Source organism: Amphiura filiformis, chromosome 4 (assembly GCF_039555335.1).
Source record: "Amphiura filiformis chromosome 4, Afil_fr2py, whole genome shotgun sequence".
Taxonomy (NCBI): Eukaryota; Metazoa; Echinodermata; class Ophiuroidea; order Amphilepidida; family Amphiuridae; genus Amphiura; species Amphiura filiformis.
This window is the reverse complement of record NC_092631.1, coordinates 78,781,536-78,796,263: the sequence shown is the minus strand read 5'-3', so window position 1 is coordinate 78,796,263 and position 14,728 is coordinate 78,781,536. Positions and strand designations below refer to the sequence as shown.

Here is a 14,728-nt window from a genome sequence, read left to right as displayed (position 1 = left end):
AGTGTGGGAGATTAAGCTCAAATCTTCCATAGAGGGTGTATGGATTTCAACCAGAATATCCAAATGTGTGTCCATATATGGAGTCATAATCTTCACAGGAAAAGTGTTACTAAAGTTTCACTTGTAAAGTGACATTTTTTCTTGTTTGAAACTCACTTTTTTCACTTTGTTATTCTTGATAGATCCTGCCTTTGCTATCTCCAACAAAGGGAATGACATGGAGAATAAGAAGAAGAGAGTAGCAAATTATGTCGGTAAGTGAATAAAATTAGATCAAAGAAGGCAGTCAACATGCTTCATCCTAGCAGTAAGATTCACCAGCCACCAATATGGTTACATCATGTCATACAGCTGGATGATCTTAAAGGCCCAAAATCGTTGGCCAGGCCAACTGATAACCTTGGCTTTAGATCACACTCCTGTATACTTGTCTGGACTTATGTGGTGTCTGGACTGACATGCCCTGGGCCACATAACTCAAATTATGTAGTTCCATTTTTCCAGATGTGGTGGTAGACCTTTAAGTGTGCTGGTTTGATCCCCACTGGTTTTTTCCCTCTCTTTCTCAATTGTGTGAGATTGTCCAAGTTTCCTGTTAAAATCAATAGAATTAGTGCCAATAGATTTTTCATTCAGCCCTCTCATCATTGCTACTCAATGTGTACCAACCAATCAAGGAAGTTAAATTGGAGACGGTTGGGCTTCTCAGCCCATGAACATAGCATTTTTGAGGTCAAGACCAAGTTTTGGAATCTTAGGAAGGCATGCATTGAATTAACACCCATTTTACCCATGCCATGAACAAAAGAATTCTCAAAGCAGCAGGTAGTCATGGCACCTTTGTGTGTGTTAGCATTCAGTAAGATCTCTTAAAAGATTTCCCAACCAATTTGTTGTATCAAATCCTACATTACACCATTGTTAAATCTTAATAACCGTTAATTATTTATTTACTCCTTCTACAGCCAAAATCTTAGGTGCTGTTGGTCTGAATCTGGACCAGAAATCCAAAAGTTACTCCGACCAATATCTGGGTGTCATCTTTCTGCTCAACAATCTCAACTACATACTCAAATCATTACAGAGGTAAGACTAAATCTGTATCAAGAGAAAGAAAACAATCTCCTGAGAATGGTATTCTCTTGTGAATTGTTCTGACACATTCTTAAACACTTGAGAACGTTCTTGCAATCTTATTGGTTCTTACCCAGCTTTACCTGTGTGATATGACACGATATCACACGGGTCGGCGTGTTAGCGTCGACACGATACGCGTACTCGCTATTTGGACCAATCGGAGGCGCATAGCAACAACGGGACTGATCGATTTTAAGCCCCAGGTAATTCCTTGCAAAATGTAGGATTTAATTTGATTAAAACTTGTATAATATTTTTATTTGAATTGAAGTGTTTAAGAATGAGAATAAAGGTATTGTTTTTAGCCGCTGTCGTGCATCTATCGTCTCATAGTCATATAACACGGGTGACATCATTATTTTTGGCGTAAAACAACTTGGCTTCGCCTCGTTGTTTTACTTAAAATAATGATGTCGCCTGTGTTATATGAGACGATAGATGCACTCCAGGGGCTAAAAACAATACCTTTATTCTCTAAATCTATAACATTTTGCAATATTTAAAGAGTACTTAAAAGTATGTTCTCAATCGTCTAGATCATCAAAGCCTGTGTATTGGGGCATGGGATAAGAATGACAAATTTGTTATTTCTCAACCCAAGTGCTAAAAGCAAACTTGTTCACTTGATTTGTTGGGAGCAATTTGCTTGAGCCTGGTCCCATCAGGATTCAAGCGTATGTCCATCCGGACCAGCTGGTTAAACAAACATGCAAGCAAACAAACAAACAAACAACGCACACCATATCATCTATTTTTGATGGCTGCAGTATCACATCTCAGCCGAGACACATCATCAAGTCAAATGGTCTGTCACTGAATTATTGTCTTGTGACAAGGTTTGATCTGTGACTTGGCTAGAAAAGACCCTCATTGACTCTCACATGAAATCAAGTCCAGAAGAACAATTCTGTGTTATGTTATTATGCATCAATTCAGCATTAGACAACAAATCATTATGTAATTTTGTTTCCCCTTCTAGATCTGGACTTCTTAGTCTGGTAGTGCACAGTAAACCTGACATTGAGAGAGATTATGAAGAGAAAATAAGGATACAAAAGACAGAATATTCAAGAAGGTAAGAAAATTAGTGCTTGCACAGGTGTTGACTGCAGGTGTCAATTTCCAAATTTTATTTTAAAAATGTCAGAATTAGCATGAAACAGGCATTAGAATGAGAAGAAATACACTCAGTGGTTCTTGAGATAGCTGTTGATATTTTGAGAAAATATCTCAAAACTTTTATGTTGAAGCCTATTGCCAGCACGCCAAGTATTAAACAACAGAAATAAATGAAGAGAAATCATACTCTCCGCCACATTTATTCAGGCACTAAATGAAATTGTGAGTATCCATGTTTGGCTATGGATGGAATAACAAATACTCTCCTATTTTACCAAATTAAACACACCCCAATCATTATTCTTTAGTTCAATTAATTGGCAATAAAGTTGAAATATTTTAGCAAAAAGGGGCATTTGTTTCTGTATGCTGTCGGCAAGTGAACTGGTTTTCTTATGTATTTGTTTTTTATTGTAAGCGCAACGATGCTTTCTTTGCGAATTGCGCCCTAAGAACTTTGTAGTAGTAGTAGTAGTAGTAGTAGTAGTAAGTAAAAAAAAATACCAGTATTGATTTTTCACACATATGGATAAGTGACCAAAACTCAAGACACTGGGTGTTGTACATGATTATTGTGGAAAACTTTGAATCATAAAGCTTGCTCCCAGATAAAAAAAAAAGATAAAAAAAGCGCAGTGCTTTATAGTGCGCTACGCACAGGCACAATGCCTAGAGCGTTGATCCACAAGCCTCAGCACACTTTACAGGTTACAATTTTTCCACAAGAAGGTACTAGGCACCGCCAGGGTTCGAACCTGCAACCTCTCGCACCATAGTCGAACGCCTTATCGATTGAGCTAACTTGACTGCTAGTTAGATAAGCTAGATAAGCCTACCATACATAATTACTCTGATGAGCTGATTCTCCTAATCTACCAATATTCAGCAAGAATAAGTCCCACTTGTTGACGCCACTGTACTAGTACTACTTGTAAAGGAAGGAAACTGTGATTCTAATTCAAGATTTTTGGTTTGATTCTCAGCTGGAGTCGTGTTTTACAGCATGTGATAGATGGTAGTAAGCCTATGGCTGTTAACTTAGATCCATCAAAAATGAAGGACAAAGAAAGGCAACAAATTAAGGATAGATTTAAGGTAAGATGCTTCACGTCATAAAACCCTATTCTAATTCAGTTAGTGCATCTTGTCAAGAATACACGCAATTTGATTGGTTTTCACCTATCCATTATGACACGATAGTGGATAGTCATATAAGACAGTGAGCACGCCAACACACAATGGCGGCATGCTTTTAGATCTTCAATGATCATGTGATAATGCGTTCGCGTAATACACATGCCCGAATTAAGAATGCGATTTCGGCGGCTTTAATGTTTGTAATGGCTTCGTTCATTTAAAACAACGGGGATGTACTCACAAAAGTAACGTGATTTTTATCTGGAAAAAAACACTTTTACTTATAAAACTAATACTTAAACTGAATTAGAATGAGAGTAAAAGATTGGATTTTGTCTTTTGCCTATCCAATATCGTGTCATAATGGATGGGCTGGCCAATATTTTGAGTAGTGGATGCCGGCATTGACATTAAGAACTCGGATTGATATAGTAGGTAGGCCACATTGAAAAACATCCTCTATATTTAAGATTTCCATGCAGCTTTTGGACGAAGGTTCTAATGGTGTTTAAAAATTGATCTACACAATATGTTCTTTTCATTTTACCTGGCTAGCATTTGACGGCCTGCAGTGAGAGATGCAGGTTGAGATACTTGGGTTGAAAAATCTTCAAATTAGAAACAAAATATAAAATTTTGCTCCATTTTTTTTTAAATAATGACCCATTTTTTCAAAATTTTATACCAAATGACCTCCTTCTTTAAAAATTTTATACCCAATTACCCCTTTTTCATTTTGTTGTACCCAATGACCCATTTTTATACAAATAGGCTCCTACTAAGCAATGTCAGTAGGCAGATACCTGTCACATTAAAGTTGAATGACCCCCGCCCCCCTCCTCCGGGCATGGACTCTGACCGAGTCCGGACTCGAGCCGGACTTGGGTCTTATTTTTGTTGACTCGGACTTGGCTCGGCCTCGGCACCCCCGGACTTGGACTCGAGTCCGGACTCGGACACAAAAGGACTCGGACTTGGCTCGGACTTGGATACAAATGGACTCGGCTCGGCTAGGACTCGGACAAGCTGGACTCAGGTACAAGTCTGGATAGAAGGCATTATCAGTGATATGCTAAGTCAGAAAATTTACAAAAATATATCAATTGACTTTTTTGGGAAAAAAGTATAGGTTCCTTGTATACCCTGCAAGTGACAATTTAAAAAGCAATCTAATACGGATACAATTGGACATTTTTAGTCATTGATGGCGAATTCTTTATGTATGACAGCGTCTACTGCAGCATGCAATTGAATGGAATCTCATATTTTGTCAATACTGGTATTTTCTTTCTTTTTGTCATTTTTTTCATATTTATGCTTCCAAGGGGATAGTGACAGTGCCTTTATTAGTATTTTTTTTCAGAATGCCAAGTAACAGTTTACTATAAACTATCCCTATCTAACAAGTACTATCATGAAGTACCATATTCGTTCCATTATCCGCCCATGCCCCTATAAGCGCCTTCCAAGTCACCCATGTAAAACCAATATAAAAACAATGTAAAAACTAAGTGCCCACCCAAAAAGACTTAAGCGCCCTGGGTGGTTATATGGAATGAATACAGTACTTCCAGTGTGCACAAGTAGCAGTCAAGGCAAAAATGGCTTTCCAGTGGTACAAACATCAGTGATATTGCCCTCTATTGACATAATAAATCAATACAGATGGGTCATACTTAGATTCTGTTGTATAATATGCTGTGATACAGTTATCAACAACTCATATTAATTAATATTATTGACATTAGACACATTTCTTTTGATTGTGTTACATTAGTTCAATTAAATTCTAACATGAAGGTTCACAAAGTAACCAAATCAAATGTGATGCAAATGTAGAATAAATGAATACGGTACATACTGTTTTATAACTTAGAAAAAGTGTACAGTGTATAGATTAATGACACAAATATAATTCACATGTAATAGTTTGGTGCTTTGTACTCATGATGATCATGAGTGTATATGCCACCATGCCATTTTGAGGTTACTTATTAGAAGTATCGATACTACATTCACTATATTGTGTGGGTGCACATAATGTGCAAGCCATGCATAACATTGTATTTAATCATTGCCATAATAGTGTGGTACATTAGCATGACTGCTCAGTGGTTTCGGTTTTTACTTGCACCTTACTTTGCACCTGTAAATAGTTTCTCCAAGAGCATCTCTGGAAGTCGTGTTCCTGCTCGCCACATTTGCGCTGCACACGGTATGACAATACTCTCGTAGAGAGGATGGTACTGCACTGTACGAAGAAGAAATGTTAGGGCACTGACATTCTGATACACACAGTACATGGTGTATGTTGTTTGTTTGTTTGCTTGCATATTTGTTTAACCAGTTGGTCTGGATGGACATACGCTTGAATCCTGATGGGACCAGGCTCAAGCAAATTGCTCCCAACAAATCAAGTGAGCAAGTTTGCTTTTAGCACTTGGGTAGAGAAATGACAAATTTGGCATTCTGATCCCATGCCCTAATACAAAGGATTTGATGATCCATGGCGTTATATTTTGGAATGTTTGGTTTTATTTGTTTATCTCCTTGTGAATCTTGTTACATTAGGTAAACATGAATTCAATATGTTTTTTTACATTTGCAACAACAGAAAAAAAATTAATGTTATTGACTTATGCAGAATCACCTGAATACATCATTGGACATATATCTTACTGAATTAGGAGGCTATCATTTGCTGTGGAAGTGGTCCCAAATATATTAGTGAACAGAGTCAATTTTTTAGAGAATATTAAAGTGGACAATAATTTACAAGTTCGACTTTTTTCATGAAAGCATTAGGCTGCTGTTTCTGTTAGCTTTCCCATTCCCCACAACAGCAGTCGTTCACTCCAGTGTTCAGAGGGATGTTATGGAATAGCCAAGTTAAGAGAACACACAGACCAACAGAATAGGCAATTCCATTTAAATTCCACACTACCCCTGTGGAAGATTTGGTTTAAATCTTCAACAGAGGGAGTATGAGTTTTGAATACAATTAGGTAACTTCCATTTGAAATACTCACTCCAGTTGTGTAAGATATGGGTAAAGCCATAATACAGGGGGAGTATGGGTTTCAAAATGATTAACCCTGACCATTTACATCTGAAAAACATACTCCCCCTGTGGAAGATATTTCCAGAATCTTCCACAGGGGGAGTGTGTATTTTAAATGGAATGGCCCAATATATGTAGGTCAATATGGCTGTGTAATTTAATTGAATTTGAAGTAACTTTAGGTTGTTGCACTTTACAACACATCAGACAATAGGTCTGGGTGATTTTAATTCAAGTATTTTAATTTAACCCAACTTTATTTTACAGTTGAGTAAGTTCATACGTGCAGGTAACAAATAATAAGTGGAAAAAATAAAACATTCAACTGTAATCACCATTCTGAAATTATTTGAGAGAAATAACCTGGTGAGTACAGTTGAATGTTTTATTAATATTTCTACTTCAAATGTATTTTAATGACATCAGAGTTGATGCTTAAAATTGCTCACTTAACAAATTGGCCATTGCCATTAGTGAATAATTTATAATTTTAACACAGTGCTAATTATTAAAAATCTATGGTTAAAGCCATATTATAACATTTGCTGAGGAGGACGCCCTCACTGATTTTTAAAAATTCATTTTTTACACGATTATATTGTACTTTATTAAACCAATATACCCTGCAAAAATCAAGACTCTAGGTGCTGTAGTTTTGTCAAGATCCGAGATTTTGAATAAAATGATGGAACCGGCGTTTTATTATTACGATGGAATTATTAGTCGAACGCATACACGATGTTCATCACACACAGTATGTACACGGCGTGCGGGACGGTGATCTACACAACAAAGGGTCGTACCATAACATGACCGAAGGAGTGGTACGTATTGGCGACATGTGTGCTGGTAGTAAATTCCAATTTTCTTTGCTTTGCCGTAGTTGTTCGGCTCAAAAATAAAAGGGGATATATCTGACAATAAAAACTAACATTTTATGGCAAAGAAATGCTAATCTATTTTGTATGAAAATGTTATAATATGGCTTTAAGTATGTGAAGAGTTGGATTTTTTGTCCAACATAAAATCAAGTGTTTCTGAATACTCATTACATTTTACCATTCCCATGCTCCTACTGTATGAAATTAGATTTGTATTGACCATTGTGTGTATTACCATTGTTTTACAAATAATGGGTTTTTTTTATCTTTTGTTTGAAATCAACTTATTTCATCATAAAAGCATGTATATATTTGCCTTTAAATATACTTCCTTAAAAAGAAATAGAAATAAAAATCACTAATATTAATAAAAGAATATAATATAGTACACACACCCACCCCTGGCATGATAGTTGATAGAACTGCACCCCAGCAACTTAACAGCTTCCATATTTTTGATATATTCAGTATTATATGTTACTTTTTTGCAAGCTTTGAGATTAACTATTCCCCCCTTTAGGCCCCTCAAAACTAAATAAAAAGGTCATTTGCTTGTTCATGCCTTACCGATCCTTATCATGAAAATCTAGGGTAAAGGTACTTAACTGTCCAAAAAATGCTGAACTTAATTATTTTGGAAGTTGTAGAAAATTAGTTTTTTTCTTTCAGACTTTTGACATCCTGAAAAATAACCAAAATATTTCAAAACAGTTTCTTCACATTTCTAAAGTGTTCAAACCTGAATAATGTGATAAAGTAGTTTTTAAATATTTAAAAAATATCTCTGTTTGTACATATTTAGGTTTTTATTGAACCAATCATACAGGTTTGGACTTCAATTGAAAAATTTAAAGAAAGGCGAAAAAGATTTGAGCAGCCAACCCTCTTCTTGGAAACTTAGTGACACGCACACAACAGCTTTTATTCTTGACCAAGACAATTTGTTGTTTTTCATTATCAATTACTTAGTTATGAGCCAATAATGTGTTATTTCAGTTGGAAATCTATACTCCCTGCATGGAAATCATGACCTTTATATTCCACACAGGGAGTATATTTCAAATGTAGTCACCTATGCAGTCACCCAATGCAGACTAACTTGCACAAACAATGACTTACCTTATCTAATTGAATAATTATATGATTGGTATAATTTTACAATTATGCAATAATTATACATTATTTGAATCAAAACTAAAAGAATTTTAATTCAATTAATTGTATGATTGATGTAATTAAGATTTTTGGATTTGAATCATAAAGTTATCCTTTCATTTAACAGTCATCATGACACAACCTGCCTGTATGCGACATTTGTTTTGGACTTTTTGGAAAAGTTATGGACCTTTTTTAAACTGCAATGATCACTATGGGTTTTTTGCTGTAACCTCACTGAAGAGTGTTTATAGGTTAATAATATGCAACTATTCCAACATTGATATTGCTGAAAACCGTCCTTACCCTTATTCGATAGCTTATTCCTGGATTCAAATATATTCATGGATTTGGTTTGCAAATTGATGTAGATTTCATTCCAGGGGGTAAAATTTTCCAGGAAAAGTTACTTTCTTATTTTCTGATATGCAATAGTTGCTAAGAATATCCTGCTTTCAGGCAAATTACATGCATTACCTGTAGCACTTTAAGATTTTGTTATATTACTATTTTGTCTTCAATTGACATCAAAGTGACTTTTTATCCAGAAATATCGCAACAAAAAGGGAATATTTCATTATATTTGCATGTTTTCACATTCTTTTACAATTATTAACAAATTTTCATGGTCATTTCTATTGAAATTCATCCTATCTGCCATCAAATTCATCCATTTTTAGCCTGAATGTTAAATGTCAGTGACCTATTTAGAACCATGCAACTACACACAAGGGAATGAAGAGTTGGAAATTCACAACAAATTATCAAAATGAATCACAGAATAGAATCAATCAATTATTTTGTTGATATAAAATGATTTCCATAGACACTGTCCTGCTGGTGTCTTGAGAGTTAACATATTCTCATTACTGTGATTGCTTACGAGTAATAATAGCTGCCATGTGTAACACTGTGTAACACAGATACTTCCTTGTTTAGCCCCATGAGAACTACCTGCCGATTGGCCAAAAAGAAGTTTTCATTATCAATTGGACTAATCAGCAACATTGTTAGAATAATTTCACGATGCAAAAAATTAGGGTGAATTATTTGCAAAGCTCTATTCTGATTGGTGATTAAAATGAAGTTATCATGTAATTGACCAATCAGAGGCAATGTTAGATTGGCAGGTAGTGCTCAGGGGGTTAACCAGTCGGTCCGGGTGGACATACGCTTGGGTCCTGATGGGACCAGGCTCAAGCAAAATGCTCAAGCCAGGCTTAAAAGCTTATAAACATGCTGGCCTGTATGAAGAGAAAAATAGAAAGGAACAGAATGAAGAAAAAGAGCAAGGAAAAGAAAGGCCACTCCCAACTAATCAATTGTACAATTTTACTCTTAGCCCTTAGGTCGAGAAATAAGAAACTGGAATTTTTATTCCGTGCCCCGATACAAAGGCTGTCAACTTCAAAAATTAAAATTAGGTTAATAAAACCCGGTGCATACATTATTTAAACAGTCCTACTTTTAAGCAAGTGTTCCACCTATGGGGTACTTGACTTTAGAAGTGACAGGGATGTGCGGACAGCAGTTCGAAACTAGGGGTCTTTCGGTGAGAGCCAAGACACCAAAAAAGGGGTCTTTCCATGAGACTGGGGAAAATCCAGAAAAAAGGTGGTCATTCAGTGAGACTGGGGACAATTTTGTGTCCAATTATAAAAGTTGATCCAAATTTTCAAACATTTTGAAAAAATTTCAGAAAAATAATGAAAAAACAGGGTGATTCAGTGAGAGATTATTTGAAATTTTCCTAAAGTTTTTGAAAAAAAAGGGGGACTTTTGATGACCGGAAAACAAAAAATGTGGTCATTGGGTGAGAGGAGTTCAGTAAAACAAAAACAAAAAAGGGGGGTCATTTGGTGAGAGGGAGTTAAAAATGGGGGTCAATGTGGCTGCACATCCTGTCACCCATTTTTAGTGAGTGCCCCTCCACATAATGCACCTGCTGTCTGTGTTGTTAGTTGCCTGTATTAATCAAATGATAACAAAAAGGATGTCATTGTCAGTAGTGATCCATTTCACCTGTTAGCCTGCCAACTCTGTATTATTTCACTCCTAAACAAGTCAATTCCATTTTTAAGTTCCTGTTCTTGTATCTGGACAACATTGCAATGGTAAAGTCACAGTCATGTAAACAGGGGTACCTATCCCCTTCTGGTTCAAAATACCAAGACAAAATAAATCATCCATTATGTCCATTTGACCAACATCACTTCATTATGAGATGCATTCATTGTAAAAAATTGTATTCATCTTTTTCTTGGATAAAGTCACTTTTTGCAATGAGTAAGCATGGTGAGTCTGCTGTCATAAATTTTGTCACCTTAGAAATTTCCTTGGTTTCAATTGCTGATTTGGAAAATTTTCATATTTTTACATAGCTTATGAAGAACTAGAAGAAATTTTTATAATATCTGTTACAAAATATAATGTTTCATTGCATTTTTACTTGATTTTGGACTGGATACACATGTACTACTGGGATTCTGAAAATGTATACCACAAATATATCAAATGTCAAGAAAAAGATACCAAAAATGTCCAAATTTGTGATTAATGGAATTTTTTGTGTGCAATTGTTTGCGAATTATGAACTGTTTCACTTGGTTTTAAATTGGCAATTCTAAGCTTCGATTACATCGAACTATGGACAAATGGAATACTTTTGCATGTTGTTATTTTTGTGGCAGCTGCTTGAAACACAAAAAGCTCGAAAATAAATGTTGCACAAAAATTTCCACTTACCGTATTTCTGTTCATAATTATGGTACATTTACCCAATTCTGGACAAATTTCACCAATTTTTGCCAAAAAAACCCCCCAAGAATTTGGTGTATCCTTCATGTAAGAGAATACCAAACAAATCCTAACTCTAACCCTAACCCTAATCCTACCCTTATCCTAACCATTACCCTAACCCTAAATCCTAACCTAACCCTAACTCTAATTCTATTAGTATTTCGTGCTCTCTTACACTAAGGATAAACCAAGAGATTTTTCTGAAAATTGACTCAAAGTTATGTCAAAGAGCCTGAAAATGCACTTCAAATCTGCCGCACATCCCTGTAGTCACCTTTCCACTAGCCCCCCCCCCCCCCCCCTATGTTACATCACTCAGATTAAAGATCCCCTTTAAAGTCATCTCTTTGTCAATGTACTCTGTAGTTTTCTGCTCTTTGCTTTTGAATTTGCATGTAATCAATCTTGGTGAGTGGGAGAAAGCATTGGCTAGTTTTTCACTGTAGTGAGTTCCTTATATAATGTGTAATTCAACATTTTACATTATTCAGATAAAATGTTCCTACTTTAAAGGCAGATGGGCCAATCTCATTACATCTCCACCATAGTTGATTAACTTCAACCCCCACATTTTATACATAGAGGTTCATGCTTGTATAACAACCCCTCTTATATGAAAGCTAAAATATGCATTTGAAGGCCCATAAGATACTGTGTGAAAATAAGTGGGTTAACAAAGCTTGACGTGCATTTTGGCTTATGAAATCGTAATGAAACATCTTTCAACCCTAATATTTGACAGGATCAATGAGAATAGTATGCCACTGATGCCATAATCTACAATTGATGGAGATGGAGGTTATACCAGTCTCCTTTAAATCCTTCTAGTCAATTTTCTGTGTATTTCTGGCCTTTGCTCTTCTATTTGCATGCAATCAATCTCAGGGAGAGGAAGCAAGTATTGGCTTGTCTCACTAAAGTCATTGACTGCATGGCTAATTTAATTAGTACTAACAACTATAAAGACTATGGATGGATGAACCAAGGATATCTCTCTGTATTTCCAACTAAAAATACTATTTCTGCAAATAGATATCAAAGCAGGTACTGTATATTGATATGGGAATTAAATCCTCCTACACCAGAAGTAAAATAGATGTATCTACACTTAAATAACATGTGAAATACTCCCTTTTTTACTATGATGGTTTTGAATTGGTCTATATGGTATATTAAAAGTAAAAGAAAGTTATTAAGAAAGCTAGTACTGTATTTTTATCAGGAGGGCAGATTTGTATGGCCGGCCTACAAATTACAGAATACAGAATCATTCTGCCAAAATACAGACATTGTACATGTAAAGGGGGACCTTTCCTTGGAGTAAATAGGCTTAAAGTAAATTTAATAAAGAAAGAAATTTGCCAATATTCATTACAATAATGCAAAAAATGTGATGATACTTAGATTTTGTGATTTAGGGAATTACTAATAGTACCTTCACACATTTGGCTGTCCAAATCAAGGTTGCTATGTCAGCACAAAGTAAAAGTAAACATCTGGTTCCTAGTAAAGTTTCGGAAACATGCCATGTTCAAAGAATATATCCGATGTGGCTTAACATTTATAGGTTTTATTGTCTTTTTACACCATGTCTCCAAACATTGGCACAAAGTAAAAGTGAAAATCTGGTTCCAAGTAAAGTTTTGGATACATGCCATGTTCAAAGACTATATCCGATGTGGCTTAACATTTATAGGATTTTTGGTCTTTTTTACAGCACTTCTTCAAAACTTCCCTGGAATGTGACTTTTAACCCATTTGGCAGGTTTCCTAATGCTGTCAGATAGGTGGGTTTTTTTAGGTTCCCTTGGACTCTGACACATTGGGATGGATTCCTAACGATGACAGTTAGTTTTGTTGGGTTTTTTAGTTTTGTTGGGTGTTTTTTGTTCTGTTTAGGTTTGTTATGCTATTTTATGGCATGTCTCCAAACTTTCATTCGAATGGAACCTGACTTTTACACAATTGTCTGAATTCCTAACACTGTCAGTTCATTTTGTTATTTGTTTTGTTATGTATTGCTTTGTTCTGGTTCATGGGTTTGTTGTTATTAGTGTTCCAAACCAGTGAACAGTGAAAATTTGACTTTGGGTAACCTTTTGGTAGTTTGTTTGTTTTGTTTGGATTTGGATTTGTTGGCACATTTCGCTGCTCAGTTTATTCTTTACAATCACGGAAGAAAGATCAGGAGGAAACCGGAGCACCTGGAGTAAACCTGCAAGAGTGATCCAAATGATCAGTCAATCAGATTTATTTTATTTCCATCAAAAATTACAACAAAATACAATAATTTTAAAAAGTACAACACGATGGAGGAGGTACAACGATAAGCGAAGCCTGTAAATGCTGCACCCCCTGTATAATTAAATTACACAAATTAAAACAGAACAAAAACAAAACGAGGATCTGTAGCCAAAAAATTTAAACACAAATATAATGAATCAATCAATTTAAATATAATATCCATTGATCTTGAAGCATCTTAATTTGTTTTCCTTTTCTTCAATTATTTTCAAACTGATTATGGCAGGATCAAGATGGGCGTAACCAAGTAATGTGTGCACTTGTTTGACACAAGACTGGTGCTTGTGTTTTGTTTGTAAGAGTGAACGTTCTCTTTGTCCATCGTCTTTGTCTCTTTTGTGATTGCCCTTTGTACCTGTTCTTAACAATTTTTGACTATAATATTATGTTTTAATTCATGATCGTTGGGAACTGGTGGCCCATTGTGTATGTTTTTTCTCCCTCCACCAGTTCCAAGAACAGGGAATAAAAAAAATAAAAAATTAAATATAATATTGTACTATAATCATGAGTATTTAACATTAACATTTAGTAAATTACAAACACTGATATAAAGCATAAAAGCAATGATAAACAACTTTGAGATGACATGTTAAGTGGAGGCAATGATTTAATAGAATGATTAACAGAAATATCACGCTATAATAATGAAGCAAAACATGCTTGGATCTACTTGTCATTCAGTAAGGCATGTACTCCTCTCTTAAAGAGAGAAATGTTGGTAGCCTGTCTAATCTCATAAGGTATTTGATTCCAAATTTTTGGACCATTGGAGACAACAGTACTTGTTTTGTGCAGTTGGTAATTATGCTTATTTCTAGTATTATAACTGTGAATATCCTTAAGACTCTTAAACATCTGGGTCTGAACCCAGGACCTCAGTGCTGCTAAATGGGAACAGAACCACAATGTTAAACCACTCTCAACCTTTGGTAAATTTTGGTCCTGGGAATTGGACTGTATGAATTGCCAAATATTTTACCAAATTATTTATTTATTCATTTATATTTTATCATTGGAAAACCTTGATATTGGCTATGTTGTCAGCATACGTACTAGTATATGATTCTCTTAAGCAAAATAGCCACAAATTATTTAATATTAGTTTAATCATAAACCTTGCAATCAAATTGGT

The 14,728-nt window shown here is 35.3% G+C and overlaps 1 protein-coding gene across 2 annotated transcripts in view; it reads left to right on the top strand.

Moving 5' to 3' along the window:
* LOC140151468 (exocyst complex component 7-like) overlaps positions 1-14,728 on the top strand; it is a 65,993-nt gene that overhangs the window by 42,777 nt on the left and 8,488 nt on the right. For both annotated transcript variants that reach the window (XM_072173822.1, XM_072173821.1), the window contains exons 17-20: positions 183-254; positions 966-1,086; positions 2,117-2,212; positions 3,240-3,351. In XM_072173822.1, coding sequence (XP_072029923.1) covers positions 183-254; positions 966-1,086; positions 2,117-2,212; positions 3,240-3,351 — 401 coding nt within the window. The remainder of the gene's footprint in view (positions 1-182; positions 255-965; positions 1,087-2,116; positions 2,213-3,239; positions 3,352-14,728) is intronic.